We start from the raw sequence: 18,312 nt of genomic DNA, 5'->3' as shown, positions 1-18,312 counted from the left end.
TTAGGTTTTCTTCTACTGATGAAAAACACATACTCCTTTTGATATCTGTGTTTGTGAAACAATATGCCAGTGGGAAAATGGTATTCATAGGAGTTTGCTTTGTGATGTATGTTTTCTAAAGCAGTGTTGCATTCACTTTGGCCCACAAAAATACTCCAATTTCTTTGTGAGTGTTCGCAAAACTTCCCCCGTTCAGAGTAAGCAAGATGAGTAACATCGAAGAAATAGTAATTGGTGGTATTGTTATATTCTTCAAGACCTTACCAAGACTCAGTGAAGGTGCTGTCTCATTCCGGCAGTCAGTGCCAATGGTAGAACAGATTAAAGTAACGTTCATTTTTGCTGAGAGGCACTTCGATCAAACCCTGCCCTCTCCCCCCAGCCCCCCCAAAAAATCAGTGGGCAAATGATTTCCGGTCCAGCATTAAAAAAAAATATTGTTTGGCGATTATTACTCAAACAGCAGGTAGGAATTATTCTCATGCTCATTGTGCTCTCTCCTTTCAAGGACAGGTACAGTACAGATAACAACTCCCCATTCCACAGCAGTGAGATACCATGCCAGGAGCCAGAAGCGAGGGAGGCAGCGCAGAGACCAGACAGGAGCCGCAGAGGTATCCTATATCATGGAGACTGTCACTAACCTCAGATAGAAGTGGTAGCAGTGAGGGGTGATGGGTGCCTCATTGCGTGGCTGCAGAGGAGCAGATGGAGCCAATGGTCATGGAGGTCTGCCCACTTTCAGGTGGTGAGGCAATACCAACAGTAGTTCTGGTAGTAGTCCCTGGCCTAGGGCTTAGTTCTGGTACAGAGTTGGGCACTGGTGGGCTGGTGTCTTGCTAGAGTGTACAGTACCTGTACTGGGAGAAATGAACCCATGTTGGCAGTCTACAAGACTTCACAGCCGTAATGGTGATGAGCAACAGAACGAGATACAGGCCCTGACAGCAAGGCTGCATGTTGGACTTCCTCCGATGGACCCAGTTAAACACCGAGCCAGTGGCTTAGAGGATGTAGCAGACTTCAGTTGGACAGTTGGGCAAGGCATCTAGAAATGGGGAACTGAAAGTGTAAAAACAGCAAATGAGTTTTCTGTAGTATTGGAAGACCTCATAATTTAATTGTGAGTCTTACTTTGCAGCGTAAATGGGAGAATTTGACGGTAACATCATAGGACAACCATAAATACCTCATATGAGCTCACTTTCATTCTTTGGGTAAGTGTGACTCTAATAGACTACAGAGCTAGAGGGAAAACATCGGACTACTTTGTTTGTGTTTTCCAGCAAATCTTTGCTATCTTATTCTTAAGTTTTCCATTATTCCTCTCTGCCTTTTCTGTTGACTGTGATAGGCACAAGAGAAGTGTTGATTGATACCTAAGGCCTTGGAAATCTCCTGCACTACTGTTGAGTAGTAATGACTCCTCGGTCACTCGAAATGCAACTTGGTATTTCAAAATGGCTGATAACGCACAAGTAAGAGCTTAACTACAGTAATAGCATCTGCTCTTGCACAGGAATACGCATCCACCCACCCCATAAACATGCAGATAATTATGAGCACATTCGAATAAGAGGCACATTTAGGCATCTGAATGAAGTCCATCTGAAAATGGCCAAATGGGCCCAATGAGAAGGGTGAGCAGGTACAGTTTGGTATTGATCCCCTTCTCGACATTATGGGATTTGAGAATGACACTGGAATGGCAATAGTTCTGGGCAATAAGAGGTAAGAAGGGTGCATACCAGTGGGTTACACATGAATCATGCTGTTTCTACCGACATGGGCAGTTCCATGATAAAACTGGGCAAGGTTGGAGAATAGACATTTCGGTGGGCTACCTGCCCTGAGCTAACTCTCCATACGGTTTCAGGTCCCCAAATTTGGTCCAGTATTGTTTCTCACATTAGGAGGCTTACGCCTGCAACAGAGCCCTTAGAGAAGGTATTGGAGACAAATAGGTTTGTACTACATACATAGTAGCTTGGCTGGTTTTTGACAAAGCTGTTTTTCTGGCATCCAAATCAGTAAGAGCATTTCTTCAAGACACTTCATCATGAGGGTGCTGGTGTGCAGTATAGTTTACAGCAGATATTCTCAGGGGTAATAGTAAAGCTTTTAATAGATTCTATGCATACAAGCAATAGTTTATGAACTTTTAGAAGTCAAGAAATCCCTCTGCATCCAGAGAAGTGGAGATACGTGGCGCACTCCTGGGCGCATACTTTAAGTCTGTGAACACATTTACATCTTTTCTTTTTTTTTCTGCCACAATGAGGGCTCTGTTAAGGGGCTACACACTCTGCTATCTAAGCAGATGTCACATTAGGAAAGTGGTGCTTTCTACAGTTTAGGGTTGGCTTCAGTCTTTTCTGAGAGTAAGTGGTGTTTTCCAGTGAAGATCTCATCACCTTTGCAGTAGTTTAGATTAACAGAAGCCAAAAAAAATAATCAATGAACTGTACCAAAAGTAAAGTTCTTGGAAAAACCAGTGTCCAAATCCTCTTTTAAAGCTTGGGAAAAGATCAACTAAGACTTTGTAAAGCTTTGAGGGAACATCTGCTATGCAAGCTGAGGTACGCTGAATGAGAATGCAAAGAGGAACTGTCTCTTTTGAAAGATGGGTAGGGAAAAAGAAGGCAGAACACAGATCTAGTGGGGATACTGGAAAGGATTGTGGGGGAGGGGCGGGCACAGGGAGATATAGTGATAACCTCATTGTTAATAGTGCCCAGATCCAGCACAAGTTTGTACACGATGGTCTTCCCCACCTTCTTCATAGGAAGAATGGGCATAAAACATTGGCACCAAATCCCCCTCTTTAATCATGTCTGCTATGACTGCTCAAATACCTGCCTCATTTTCAGGCTTTAGAGGATAGTTTGGAATATGTGGCAGATAGTAACCCACATTTCTGACCCTGTGGTGGGGCGCTTGAGATAGCAATACAGCTAATTCTTTAGACATTTCAGGATTATCAGCAATTTGTTTCCCATAGCAATGCTAGCACATAAATTGCCCTGTTCTGAAGTATATTGATGTGGACTCTGTCAAGTTAACAAGATAGAGTGCAATTGAGTTTACAGCAGGTCAGGTAGGACTTAGTAGGAAATCATGCTTATCGGTTATAGGGCCAAGGGTGATGGAGGTGGGGTCAGAAACGTTTTGTTGGAACATGCAGGTTTGAAGTAACAACCCCATCTAGTGGTATGGAAAATGCTGGTTTGATGTACCGACTGCCTGTATGGACATCCCGAGAGAGATAGTAAAGGGAATTTCGAAATTTTCAGGGCAGAACGTCTTGTATCAGTAACACAATGTGTGAGTTTACCATTTATCATACAATCAATATAAGGATCTTTCTGGAATCATGGAATTCAGAGCACAATCAGCACCTTTCAGCCTTTGTATTATTATTCAGGATAAGGGTTGTGTGTGACCCAGTTGAATTTGGGTGGGTTTGTTAGACAAAGCACATTTGAAGCTGCATTCAGACAATCTCTTTTCCAGTATCCCAACAGCTGGCAGGCAAAACATGACCCTCCTGTCCCATGGCCTCTCTGCCTCTCCAGTTCCCCTCCGTACACCTTGTGGGGGCTTTCTGTCCTTTCTCCTTCACATTCTGTTGCTTAGTTTGTCATTTCAAAGACATCAATATAGATTCCACATTCTCTTTCTTGTGAGGCAACGCATTGATTTGCGACAGTCACTAACTAAGCCAGCTTTTTGTTTGCCATCAAGTGCAGATAGTTATTAACTGATTTTGCACAATCATTAAGAATTCCTGCACAAGTGCAGCATCTAAAGCTTCCGAGCCCTCTATATCTGATGAACAATGCCTGAATATCTCTCAAACATATCCCTAAGTCAGTCTATTTATTTTGCAATGTATCACCTTTATTTTGCTTAAAAGGTGGGATTTTAGTCTAATCTGTTTTCACTTGGCCCACATCTGCACTAAACAACGCATCTTTTGACATGTTCAGGACTCCCATCATTCTTGGGATCCTATCTTGGCCAAATCCAAGTTGTCAACCAAATGATCTCTCACTTCACTTTGCACTACCAGATGCAGCCATTGATTTTCTCTGATTTTGGGGGACTCTTATCTTAATGCTCTTTAAATCAAAAGTGGTCCAGGAAATGCGGATGATGATTTTACCCTCAGAGGCTGGGTAGTTCCTTAATGAAAACAGTATTTTAGGAACTGGTGGAGTGGGATCTTTATTGTCTGCATCACTAGACAGAGGGGAGGTCTCTGACCTCTCCATTTATATCCTGTTCCTATCAAGTCAGTCTGCGATCCTCCCTAAACTGTGGGTGGGGCTAGGGCAGAATGCACTCTTGATCTAGACTGCTTAGCAGTAGTGGAATCTGTAGCCCGTCTGGAGTTTCGCACTCTTCTGCCTAGCACTCTGCTGTCAGTTGCCCACATTGTACGCTTGTGTGTTAAATCCTTGTGCCCCACCTGCATCAGAGATCGCTGCTGGTGCATCCAAAGGTGCACCCACCAGCCCCACTAGGAAAACATTGAGTCCTCACTCTCCTTCTATTTATTGTGTGGTTCAGTGATCAAGGTGAATAAACAGGGAGGAGGTGAAACAGTAAGAGGATTACCGTTGACTCTGTCCCTAAGGTGGCTATCTTGGTATTCCAGTCTCTTCTGATCCTGTTTCATACCACAGACTTGGGTTTCATGGTTGAGTTTCTTGGCTTCGTCATGCCAGTGTAAGAATGTTCCGTTTATCTCTTTATTTTTGGAAGTTCCCAAAACAATCTAAATCGAAAGTACAATGTTCCGGAAAGGAATTCTTTCCATCCTCATTAATGAGTCCCTCCCACTGTTTTCAGAAAATTGTACATGACCAGTACAGGTGGCATACATTGTAGGATGGGCAAAAATCCTTTTCTGCAGGGGTTCAATAGATTTTTTTGCCGTCTTCAGTTTGCCTACATTCATACACGGTAAGCAAGAAATGGTCTTGTGTCCTCGGATCATCCTGTGAAGGGTGTGCGAAGGAAACTGAAAGTAGGGTCAGGGGGCTCCTCAGTTATATTTCTAACTGATTTCATGGAGCCGGCATGGAAAGGTATCATACACGCACACCCAAAGATTCCCATATGTTTGGCTTTTCTTCGGTTGTGTGCCTGGAAGAGCTAGCGAAAGAACCAACATGGCTGGATGTCCTGCTTTTCCTTCTCTTATCTTATGACCGAGCTTACAGAACCTCTCTTGAATGCACTTCTGAGTTTAAAGAAGACATTTATTGTTATTATTACTTCACCATGAGGTTCCTGAGAGACGAAATTAAAAGATTGGAAGCACACGTTCAAAAGTAGTCACAGCAATGAAAGCAAAATATATCAAAGTACTTCTCAGTTGCAATGCACACAGCAAATACATGTGATTATATTATAGCATAACTTCAAAGCAAAGCATAAAAGTCAAAATTGCATCACCGAAGGGCAAGGCTGTAGGGCCTAGCTCAGCTTCATCTTTCTGGGGCTTCAAGTTGATGACTCTGGTTCAACTGCGAGAAAGATATTTTCTACCCAAACGGGGACAGGCAACTGATGTCTCCGTTCCTGTCCAGGACCATCTCGCCTTCAGGAAGCTCCTCAAGACATGGCTTTTCGAACAGCAGTAGCCCCCCCCCCCTCCCTCCAGCGCCTTGAGACCCTCTCGGGTGAGTAGCGCGCTCTATAAATGCATTGATTGATTGATTGATTGATTGTCAAGATAGTTTCAATCTAACTAACTCTGCTGTTGTCCTGAGCCATCCTTCCAAAAACGTGCCCCCTCCTCTCACTCGGGAAAAGAAGGCAAGCCTTTGGAGACTGGCCAGATCTCCTAGACCCCTCCTCTTCCCAAGGCTGAGCAGAAAGGAAAACACCAAATGTACTCTCTTATCAGCTAGGGTCTGGTGTGAAAAACACACCTTGGTCTATCATGTGGAAAAACACAGCTTGGAAAAACACAGCTCATCTGCAATGTCTCAACTGCAATGTCTAAACCCACATTAAAGCCAGTAGGCAGCTAACCTAAATATCAAATGTAATGTCGAATGTCATGTTAAAGCCAATAGGCTGCTAAACTGAATAAGAATGTAATGGCTAATGCCATGTTAAAGCCAGTAGGCAGCTAAACTGAACACAACATGTAATGTGCTACTGTTGAGCTTTGAGAAACTAATATGCGCAGTGGTGGAACACAAAGTCATTGGTCAAACACAATTAATAGCATCACACTGGATCAGAGAGCCTCTTTCTCACACAACTTTATGCTTCAAGTGTCTGTGCTTTGGGTTCTGGCACTCCTGCCTGTCTTCTCTATTGCCAAACTATTTTCAGGAGCTCACTCGCCGTGTACCAAGGGATTGAACACACACATACACCATTTTTGTGAAATGACCAGTCTATTATCCAGTAATTTCCTACCAGGAGGACATTTTCAGATTTTCTGTGCATTTCAACACGTTATAGACAATGCAATACAAAACAATACATGCAAGCCAAGGTAAGCAGCAGATGTTTGGCACAGTTAGAATTTAACCTCTATTTAGTTCAACACGTTTTCACTTACACTGTCCATTCCACCAGGTCCTGCACTGGGCCGTCATCCTCCCCAGTCCCATAGAGAAATCTATTCCTTTGCTCTGGAGCCTAGAATAGCCCTGTGGAGGCAAACAAAGGCATTTTCTTGCAGGCAGTGAACCAAGTCATAGAAGTCAAACTTGTGTAATGCAAAAATAATCATCAAACATAACAAATTCTAAGTGAAGATTGCCATTTCAACGAACTAGAGCTTCGTTTCATGGTCAAATGGAAAATGAAGTGCTAAATTGCATACATTTTAGAGGAGCATTTATACAGTTATTATCAATGCATTTATATTGGGGAAAGAACGCATGGTACCACTGAAACTAGATATAGACACTAATGAGCAGGTGCCTGGCTCGTCTCATAGGAAGAGTGAAAGAATGTACTGTACGCTAGAGTACACTATTCTCACTTCCCTATATTTGCAGTTCCTGATTTGTTGGTTGTGCCAACTGCATAACAAGGCTACACTTACTAATCCGTTCAGCTGCATGTTCATTTTAAAACACAGGGAAACAAATGGCATGTAAAATGTGAAAATATGCAATAATGTTAAGTCGTTAGTGTGCCTGAAGCAGCTATAAAAACAAATCTGCAGTTTATTAATACTAAGTATATTCAATTTCACATCCTTGGTTACCAGATTTTTTTTAATCATTATTGGCATGCAGTGTTTCCGTCTCGTGAAAATAAACGGATTTGATGTGTGAAAATGTGAGTTTGATTTTTGCATTTAGTGTTCACATTTTCAGTCCTGTGTCCATGCAGGCAGTCGTGGACAGGAGTATATGTAAGCATGTGGATGCATGGGAGAACTTTGTTGTGACCGTTTTTGAGATGAAGACATCTGAAAGCCATTTTTATAAAACGTGACTCTTTCCAGCTTACCAGGATTTAATGGAACAGAGGACTGTGCAGCCCTAGAGAATCTTCTGGAAGGGTATGACCAGCAAGACCAGGATCAGGTGTCTAATGTCTGCAATTCTGCACTTTTCAAATACATGGACAATGATGTAAGTTAATGTTTTCAGGTCGGGTCCTTTAAAGTGTACACAGTTGCATTGATTCATCTTGATAATTGAGGTCAATGGCTCTCAACCATTCCTTGTTAATGTTGTCTTATGTTTATATTTTGAGATACTAAAACACCAATATTGTGGGCTATTTATAAATATTACACCTTACATCCCTTTGTGGAAAATAAGTTGAATTCTGAATGGTTCTCACTGCAGCAAACCAGAAGCATTTTGATACAAATTACTTTGCACAACTGGACTACAAGTCATTAGCCTCCCTCTGCCAAGATCATCCAAGATGGAGAGCGAAATAACACAGATCAAGCTAATCGGATTGCAGCCACCAAACTCCTTCCATGTTTGAATTGGATGATAGGATTAACTCCTTCCATGTTTGAATTGGGTGATAGGATTCACTGACTAAGTAAAGTGGTGATCTGATTTTTAGCTGCAGATCCACCTTGCGTGCCGTCAGGTGGTGTCGTTCAGCTGTGCATGGCGTTGTATGTGCCAGAAGTGACATACACAGTGCCTATATAGGTGCCACCTCAGCACGCAGTTCCTTTTTTTCCACGCCATTAGCGTGGATCAGAATCAAGCTCCCTTCAGTTACTTTTTGACTGACTTCAATCTTTTTCTCAACTTCAGTGTGGCTATTTTAATCTTTTTTGGGTACTTCGCTGAAAAACCTATTATTTTTAAACCTTGTGGTGCCTGTCACAGGCAAATGTCTGTGATTGACCCCCACTTGGTGTGCCTGTGGTGCCTGGAAAGGGTCCCAGGCCTGCCCAGATAGTAAATCCATGAATCCAAAGGCCATCTATAAGCCTGACTGCACCGCTCCACATCTGGTTTGCAAAGTGAGATCCCAGGACCGCACTGAGTCGCTAGCGGTCATCGTTGTGATCCCAGACTTTTTCCGGTACAACCCATAAGAAGTTATCCAAGAAGTTGAAGTGGTGGTCCCATTTATCAGACAAGGTGTGGGAATGACACCACAAGTCCAGGTCCTGTTCCCAGGTTGTCACTGTGGAGTCTGCGCCTGAGCCTGGGTCCGCTCCATGCTTCCCCGAGTTTCCCACAGCCGGAGTGAACCTGCTAAACTTCGAGAATTCTGTGAGGCCATGAGCCTCATTTGTGGGTTTCTGGGCCCCCGTATACTACCTTTTTTTCCAGACAAGCTGATCCTTTGGATGCATGCCTCCCGCTTACCTCAGATTGTCACACTTTTGCATGTCGGACAATGCATCACACTGCATACTTTCTTCGCATCCACAACCTACTAAGAAAGAGGTGAAACTCTACCACCTTGCTCCAAAAAGTGTTGTAGTTCTACATTTATCACAATAGAGACTGTAGGGAGGGCGATCAACTCTTTATTGGATTTGTGGGTGGGAAGAAAGGAAAAGCAGTATACAAGAGAACAATCTCCATCTGGATTGTCCTCTGCATAAAGATCTGCTATACAGTAGCCAAGAAGCAACCCTATGAGACTTCGCCAGCTCACTGCATCAGAGCCAAGGCTGTGACCACTGCACTAGCTTGTTTTGTCCAATTCCTTGACGCATGTCAAGATGCTCTGTGGGCATCACTGCATGCTTTGCCAGGCATTACTGCGTAGACAGTCAGGTTCAACATGATGGTTATTTCACCAGTTCAGGACTTCTCAGTGTAGCACAGTCTGCAGACCCATCTCGGGGGAGAGATTGCTTTGGCACCTATTATAAGATAAGGAAGCTAGAAGTCTCTGTTACATGAACAAGTTATTTATCTTTGGTAATGCCTTATCTGGTAGAGACTATAGCCTCCGATTCCTTACCGACCCTTCCATCCTCTCGTTTCTGCAAACTGTACATCTTATCTCAAAGAAATCCTTCAGGAACTCACTTTGGCACACTAGGCACACTACTCCAGTGTGGCTTCGTGCATTTGGCTTGGAAAATAGTCACAAAACTGAGGTCAGCACATTGGGATGTTGCCTACATAGGCACCACACATATCGCTTCCAGTGTGGACAGTGCCGCAGTGCAGACAACAATGCGCTGAGCTGAGCGATGCTACCTGCCAGCACGCAAGGAGACTGCCCAGAAAACTTTCCAGATCCAGTCTGAGGCATGGGGAATATTCTGATTTAAGTAATCTTTATTTTATAGAACCTCTACCAGATAGATCATTACCAAATGTGAGTAAGTTGTTCATGTCCACTGTAGGAAGCTGGCCTGGTGTGTGATGAGCATCTATGGTGTTACCACCTTATACCAGGTATCCCATATTAGTGAAGTGTAGGGAGTGTCTGGGAAGCTAGGGCTCTCTGGAGGTGGCTGTGAATGAGCAGCCAAGACTTATGTAGGAGACATGCAAAGCTTATGCAATACCACTGTAATCACACAGCACCTAACACACATACCAAAATACTGTATAGGCAATACCCCAACTGGAGGTACATTAACACACTATTATGTACACATTAGGAGTTGGTGATTAGCATAAAAGCAATAGAAAGCAATAGACAATACTGAAGGCCCAGGGGGGTGGGGATGGGTCAAACCATATACTAAGTAAGTGGAATGCGAAAGTCGGGCCCCCAGCCAAGGAAGTGGAATCGGTAGAGGGGAGTTGGGGGAACTAGGAAACCCACAAGGTAAGTACCAGAATGCCCCCCAGCGACAGAGAAAACATAGATAAGTATCTGGTTTTCCCCAAACCCACCAAAAAAAAATTTGGAAGAGGATAGTGCAAGACCCAGACAGGACTGCAAGAAACCAAGGGTGGATCCTGGAAGTGGAAGACCTGTAAAGGAAGGAGTCCAAGTCCATTTCACATTGGAGTGTTTGGTCGTGGCAGGAGCCACTACCCACCCATCTGTGGATGGAGGACCAGGTCGATGTTGAACGAAGAGAGTCAGTAGTGCAGCACCGAAGCAAATGTAGAGTTCCTAAAGTGATGCAGTTGACGTCCCACGCCAGAATAGGGATTGCAGTCGGTCAAGGGAGTGGAAAAAACCCCAACAAGCCTTGGGAAATGCAAATGTCGTGGAAGAAGAAATGCAGAGCTGCCGGGGACCATCAAGGTCCAGGGGGACTAAGCCCATGGAGGGGAGTCCCAGGTGACCCTCAACAGTGAGGAGAGTCTGACGAAGAGGAGGCAGCCCCCACATGCAACCTACAGGCAGCCAGCACAGGAGTTGTGGTGAGGCCCACGCAGCACACCTTGTAAGGAGTGCTACGTCGCAGGAGCAGCATGGGGACTGTGCTTCGCAGGGAAGTGTGCTGGGGGCTGAGGCTACACGGAGCCTGAAGGTCCGTTGAAGGATATGCCAACAAGCCTTGGAAGCTGCAAGAAATGCAGTACATGGCGGTACTGTCCTCCGTGGAGAGGCAAGGATTTACTGTCTCCAAAGTTGGACAGCTGGCAGGGAGGACCAAGGGCACCACTCCAGACCACCACCCGTGATGCAGGATCCACGCAGCTCTGGAAAAGAGGAGATCCATGCAGCTGGTCGTCGTTGCAGTTGGTCCCTGTGGGTGCAGGGGAGTGATTCCTTCACTCCAAGGGAGATTCCTTCTTGCTTCTTGTGCAGACTGAAGATTTGTCATCCTCAGTGGATGCACATCCGGGGAAATGTTGCAGTTGCTGGACGGAGCCTTGGAAACAATGTTGCAAGCAGTCATCGCTGTGGATGCAGATTGTCGGCTCCTCGATGGTCCAATTGCAGTTCTAGTGGGCAGAAGGTGAAGTAAACAACACAGAGGGATTCTACTGGAATCCTGCACGTCGAATCTGAGGACCCACACAGGAGGGAGACCCTAAATAGACCAGGAAGGGGGATTGGTCAACTAGCAGGGTGACCACCTATCAGCAGAAGGGGGCTGTGGCGTCACCTGCCTGACCTGGCCACTCAGATGCTCCCTGAGGCCTCTGCTCACCTTTGATTCAAGATGGCAGAATCAAGTGGTCACCTGGAGGAGCTCTGGGCACCACCCCTGGGGTGGTGATAGACAGGGGAGTGGTTTCTCCCCTTTCCATTGTCCAGTTTCATGCCAGATCAGGGACTGGGGGTCCCTGGACTGGTGCAGACCGGTTTATGCAAGGAGGGCCCCTGATGTGCCCTTCAAAGCATACCAGTGGCTTGGGGAGGCTACCAAGCCATGTAGCACCTATTTCCAAGGGAGAGAGTGCTGCCACCCTCTCCCACAAGAAATCATTTGTTCTGCCTTCCTCTGCTTGAGCTGGTCAAGCAGCAGGAGGGCAGAAATCTGTCTGTGGGGCGGCAGCAGCGTGGGCTGCCCAGAAAACCAGAGAAGACTGGTAGGAGCAATGCTGGGTATCCTCTTAGGAGCCCCCAGAGTGCATGGAATCATACAACCAATACTGGCAACAGCATCGGGGTAGGATTCTGACATGTTTGATACCAAACATGCCCAGGTTCGGAGTTACCATTATGTAGCTGGACATAGGTAGTGACCCATATCTACTACACATGTAAAATGGCATCCCCACACTCAAACAGTCGGGTAAAATGGAGCTGGAGTTCGTAGGGGCATCTCTGCTCATGCGGGGTTGCCTTCATACGCATACCTGCACCCTGCCCTCTGGGGTGACTTACAGTGATCTGGTGCTGTGACCTGAAGTGAAAAGGTGCATTGTGCATGGTGGCTGATGTGGGTGATGGAGCTGCACCACATGTTTGTGGTGTTTGGAGCTTACCCCAAAGTTGTGCTCCAAGTGCCAGGCCAGGCTTTGAGGGAGCGATCCATAAAGTTGATGATGGCCCAGCACGCTACTCCACGCAGATCAAGGTCCCTGTCGCGTGGAAGGTCCCGGGACCAGGCACAGAGTCCAAAGTCGTTGTCCCACTCAAAGTCCTCAGGGCAATTGGGTACATCTAGGCACAAGAAAAAAAGTAAGAACTCAAAGTGGTCTTTGACTTCTCCTTGTCCATCACAGATGTGACAATGGAGTGTCGTCTTTTTAAGTCTTGTTCTTTAAAACCTGTGTCTGGGCTGACTTCCCGCATCCCTGAGTTTCCGGGAGCCTGAGTGACCTCTATGCAATTAAAAGAATTTAGTGAGGCCATGCTTCTCATTTTTGGGCGCTCTAACCCTGGTGGCGCACCATCGGGCCCACGTGGTCGTTGGGGGCCTCATTGGGTTCCGCCAGTGTGCCTGCTGCTTAGGCCTCAGCCCACACTAAGCCCTAAGGATCCAGTCCTGAATCTGGGCTGATGCCGGTCATACCACCTTGACCTTCCGCGGTGCCAGTCCTGATGTCCGCTCCTGGCACCCAGTGGCAACGCCATTCCCTTTGTCATCCCTAACTCTGACATGGAGCCAGTTGGGCGTTGACAGACACGACTCCGGAGCTGGCAGGAACTTTGCCTTCTAGGTCGATCCTGAGCATGGTTTCCTTGGGATAGGCCTTTGGGAGGGCAAAAAGGGGTTTCTGGACCCCTTTGTACACCAGCCTTATGAAGAAGAAATGGACTGACTTGAGGATCTGGGAGAAGCCAGAGGACTGTTCACTTCTCCAGTTACTGGTATGCTTTCTCCCCCTACCATGGCTAAAGAGGAAGGAGCTTCCTACGCTATGGTGGTACGGAGGTTAGCCGAGGTCCTAGACCTTCAACTACCCTCAGTGGCAGTCAAGACTAACATCTTGAGAGAAGAGCTACAGCTGAACCCCTGATCCCGTTTAATGAGGCACTTACAGATGTCCTTTTGGGTACCTGGTCCAAAACCCAGCACAGGAGCTCCTGTGAATAGCACAATGGCCTACCTCCACCGCCCGCTCATGGGAACCTAAGTTTCTCTTCCAGGGGATCCTCATCAATAGTCATAAACATTGAATATTCCTGCCCTTGTGCGGGGACCCCGGAGCATATATAAAATACACATATATACAGTATGAAATATGCACAAAAAATATATATAGCTTTTTTAGTAGACAAATTTTCATACTAAACTCATATATACATGTGTAAAACAGCAATGCAGACTATAATCATAAACAGGCTAAAATGCTTTATTTCTATGGAGTTTTTTTTATTTTTTATTTTTTTTTAATTGTTCTCAAAATTACAAGAGAAAAAATATCTATTAAAACCACACCACTGAGCCCGGGGAAATCAGCAGTAGTAATCATCAGAGAAAAAAGAGAAAAAACTACATTGAAAAACACTAGAGCATTCTTAGCCAATAGGCTGCATGCAGGTTAACACAGGAGAACCATAAAAACTTTGGCACTGTGCCTTTAAGACCCTGAGCACCTCCAGTATCCCACCTTGCCTCAGGGGTGAAGGAGAGGTGACAGTTGGTTCACAGTTAGGTCAGTTCTTTTTTCCGGCTTCTTCTGAGAGGATCCTGGAGCATTGAGCTCTCAGTTTTTCTGAGTTTTCCTCAGAAAAATACTTTAGAACAGCGTTTTTTCCTACTTTACTCGACATCTAACATCATTGTCTGAGCTTGGAAGTTTTTTCCTGACAGAAAAATGCCTTCACTTTTTGTGAAATGCCCTTCCTGTGGGAAGAAGAAGGCCCAGTCAGATCCACACACTCTATGTATTGTATGCTTGCCTCAGAGTCACTGCCCTGACACTTGCAAACACTGCAAGAACATGTCAAAGAGGACTCTGAAGGACAGAGAAAAGATCAGGCTTCATGGGCTTCACGAGAGGCAGAAAACATCATCCTCTTTGCTTCCCAGGCAGCCAACAAGCCATTCTCTGGAGAGACAGGCTAGATCGACGTCAGCAGGTAGGAAGATACCTGTTTGTTCCCCGTCAACGTCGTCACTGCCACCATCTCACCGCCATAGATCAACAGCGACCCGGCCGACGTCGAAGGATACGGCGTCGAGAAAACATTGCCATCGCAGGGGCATATCTCCGTCGACGGCAACCCCGCTGATCGACGTCGAGCCATCACCAGCGTGCCCATTCGCCGCCGAAGGCCTTGCAACCCTCGGCGTCAAGAGAGACGACGTCAAAATCGCCCCAGTGGCGAGAGCGAGGACATTCGCCGTCGGCCACCCACCGCTCGATGTCGAGGCACACGACGGTGAGCAGGTCGCGGTCCAGAGATCGCTGTTCGACGTCAAGACACTCAACGTCGAGACACTCAACGTCGCGACGGGAACAACCGGCTGTGCTCCCTTCGACGTCATTACGGCTGTCGACGTCGACACAAGTTTTACCTGTCTTGCAGGGAGCAGAACATCGGCTTCCGCCAGCAGATAGGACCACTCCATCTCCAGTGGTCTCCATAAGAAGTGGTTCATCTCAGTCGAGAGCGCCATCGTCGGGGCATGTCTCTCCCATCAATTTGTCACCAAGATGGTTGGAGAGCCTTAACAGACCAGCGGCCTCCCCGGATTCACAGTATTCACAGATGTACTCTCCTACTGCCTCTCTCCCGAGAACACCATCACTGACAGCGCGGGCAGGACGGGCTCGTTCTGCCTCTCGCCAGCCGACCACGATGCCTGGGCGCTCTGCTACAGCGTCTCGCAGCAGGTCACGTTCCCAGCGACAATCTAGGTCACGATCAAGACATAGAAGGTCGCCCTCTTGGTCATCGTCAGGGTCATCCGTTAGACGATACTCCCCCACCTTAACGGATTCTCCACCAGCTAGGGTTTCACCGGTGGACGACATCACTACTTTTAATGTTGTGCTTGTCAGGGGAGCACAGAAGCTAAACATAGAGGTTCCAGAACCATCAACCTCCTCATCAGTCATTTTTGAGACTCTACAGCATAGAGCAGTTTCGAAAAAGCTACTGCCGCTAGTGCCTGGTCTGTTGCAGCCAACTATGGACACCTTTTTAGCACCAGCCACCCTCTAATCGGCTCCTGCTAGGATTTTGAAAAAATACAAAGCGCCTGTACAAGATCCTTTATTTCTAAGAACGGATCTGCCGCCGGACTCGGTCATATTGGCCGCAGCCCGAAAAACTCACTCAGTGGCATCGTCCTCCACGGTTCCACCGGACAAAGAGAGCAGACATCTAGACTCTCTGGGGAGAAAAATGTGCGGCACGGCGACATCTATGATGGTCTCCAGCGCGTCTGCACTCCTAGGCAGATATGACCGTTCACTGTGGGACTCTCTCAACAGGTTCACAGAAAAATTATCTAGAGAGGACAGGCAGGACTTCCAAGAGATCCTTCAAGAGGGATGTCTGGTCTCCAACCAGGTCATCAGCGCAGCGGCAGATGGGGCAGACTTGGGATCTGTGCAAGAAGGTCTTCATGGTTGAGACTGACTGGATTAAAACAGGAAGCACAACAGCGCATCATAAATCTTCCATTCAACGGGAGCTCGCTGTTTGGTACCCATACGGACGAAGAAATGGCGCGCATGAAGACGGAAGCGGACACCATGAGGGCAGTAGGCCTGGAGAGGAAGAAGGACTTCAGGCGAAGGTATAGACCTTATGACAGGCGCCCTTTCCAGCAGAGGGTTCAAACCCCTCACTGGTCCCAGAGGCCACAGCAGAGGCAAGGACGCACGCTTTTTCAGTCTTGTAGGGCCACAAGGGAACGAGGGTCAAGTAGACCACAACAGTCCACACCCAAAGCGCCGGCCAAGCAATGAGGACTCGCTTCCCTTAACACTGTGCACCACTCCGGTGGGGGGAAGTATCAGACTTTATTCACGAGTGGCGCTCTATCACAAAAGACAAATGGGTGCTCAACATTGTCGAGAATGGCTACTCTCTTCTTTTCAGTCAACCTCCACCGCACTTGCCACCAACCAAATGCAATCCGTCTCACGTCGGCCTATTGCGCAAAGAGGCTCTCGTCCTTTTACAAAAGAACGCAATAGAAAAGGTTCCACTCGCGCACAGAGGGAAGGGGGTTTACGCCTGTTATTTTCTGGTGGCGAAAAAAGGCTGAGAGGTCGTTTTCAGACCAATTCTGGACTTACGACTTCTGAACAAGTACATAAGAAAGCAAAAGTTCAGGATGCTGGCTCTTCACCAGATTTTCCCTCAGCTACATCAGGGAGACTGGATGTGCTCCATCGACCTGCAGGATGCATACTTTCACATCCCGATAATTCCCAAGCATCGGAAATTCCTGCGCTTCCAGATAGCCTCACAGCACTATCAGTTCAAAGTGCTACCATTCGGCCTGAAATCTGCCCCTCGCGTTTTCTCGAAATGCGTGGCAGTGGTAGCGGCACATCTACGAAAACAAAAAATCTTCATTTACCCATACCTAGACGACTGGCTACTGAAAGCCTCCTCTCCGGAGCAGGCGAGAACCCATCGGGACATTGTGCTCAAGGTTTTCGAGTCTCTAGGTCTTCAAGTCAACTACCAAAAGTCCACCTTGATTCCAACGCAGAACCTCCACTACCTGGAAGCAATACTAAACACAGAGCTCCAAAGAGTTTATCCTTCGGAGGAACGACTATTATCAATAAAGAAAAAGTGTCAAGACCTGTTAAAATCCGACGCACCTATGGCCCGTCAGGTGACATCTCTGCTGGGCTCCATGGCATCATGCATTTTCATTGTCCCGAATGCCAGGCTACATATGAGGCCCTTCCAAGAGGCGTTGGAAAACAACTGGAGCCAAAAGACAGGTCGCTGGGAGGACAGAGTGCGGCAGCCGATAGCAGCCCGTCAATCATTGCAATGGTGGATGCACAGACATCACCTATCAGGGGAGGGGCTCCGTTTCACCAGGTAATTCCATCCGACACTCTGGTAACGGATGCGTCTCTTCAGGGATGGGGGGCTCATCTTGGTCCCCTTCAAGCTCAGGGTCTGTGGTCCGACAACGAAAGGAAGTACTACATCAATCTGCTGGAGCTCAGAGCGGTCCATCTGGCTCAAGTCTTTTGCTCCATCGATTCAGGGGAAATTTCTCCTAATACAAACGGACAATACAACCACAATGTATTATTTGAACAGACAAGGGGGAACGAGATCCCTACCCCTATCTCAGGAGTCCCAAACAATCTGGCATTGGCTCCTGGCCAGGGGAATGTCGCTTACAGCGGTTCACCTACCAGGTCAACAAAACGTGGAAGCAGATTTCCTGAGCAGACACCTAGAGGACGCCCACGATTGGGTCCTACACGACGAAGTTGTCGAAGACATCTTCGCTCAATGCGGTCGGCCTCAATTGGATCTCTTCGCAGACGAGGTAAACAAGAAATGCCCAGACTTCGCGTCCAGGTTCTACCGTCCGGGATCTCGAGGGAATGCCCTGTTGATCGACTGGTCAGGGATATTTCTCTATGCTTTTCCACCGATCCCCCTCATACCGGCAGTGAACAACAAATTTTACAGATCCAGCACCAGAATGATTCTCATAGCTCCGCAATGGCCCCGTCAGTTCTGGTACACAGATCTCCTCAACCTATCGGAACAACCTCACAGGAGGCTGCCGTGCAGACCGGATCTTCTGAGCAGGATGGAGGGCAGGGTACTACACCCCAACCTACCCTCTCTGAGCTTGACAGCATGGCTCCTGAATTCCTGCAGTATGGGCACCTAGGGCTCTCGCAGGAGTGCATGAACATCTTGAAGGAGTCCAGACGACCTTCCACGCGGCGTTCTTACGCGTTTAAGTGGAAGAGGTTCTACATATGGTGCTGTCAGCAAGGTCAGAATCCCATACGGGCTCAGGAGGAGGTCATACTGTCTTACTTACTCCATCTGTCAAAATCCGGTCTGCAGGTA

At 47.0% G+C, this 18,312-nt stretch overlaps 1 protein-coding gene across 1 annotated transcript in view; it reads left to right on the top strand.

The window, feature by feature from the left end:
* The window catches only part of NAPG (NSF attachment protein gamma), a 172,446-nt gene that overhangs the window by 134,960 nt on the left and 19,174 nt on the right, over nt 1-18,312 (top strand). Inside the window, exon 11 of the mRNA XM_069216481.1 lies at nt 7,487-7,616. Coding sequence (XP_069072582.1) covers nt 7,487-7,616 — 130 coding nt within the window. The remainder of the gene's footprint in view (nt 1-7,486; nt 7,617-18,312) is intronic.

The sequence above is a fragment of the Pleurodeles waltl genome, chromosome 2_1, assembly GCF_031143425.1.
Source record: "Pleurodeles waltl isolate 20211129_DDA chromosome 2_1, aPleWal1.hap1.20221129, whole genome shotgun sequence".
NCBI lineage: Eukaryota > Metazoa > Chordata > Amphibia > Caudata > Salamandridae > Pleurodeles > Pleurodeles waltl.
The sequence above is the reverse complement of the archived record's forward strand: the minus strand, read 5'-3'. Positions and strand labels throughout refer to the sequence as shown.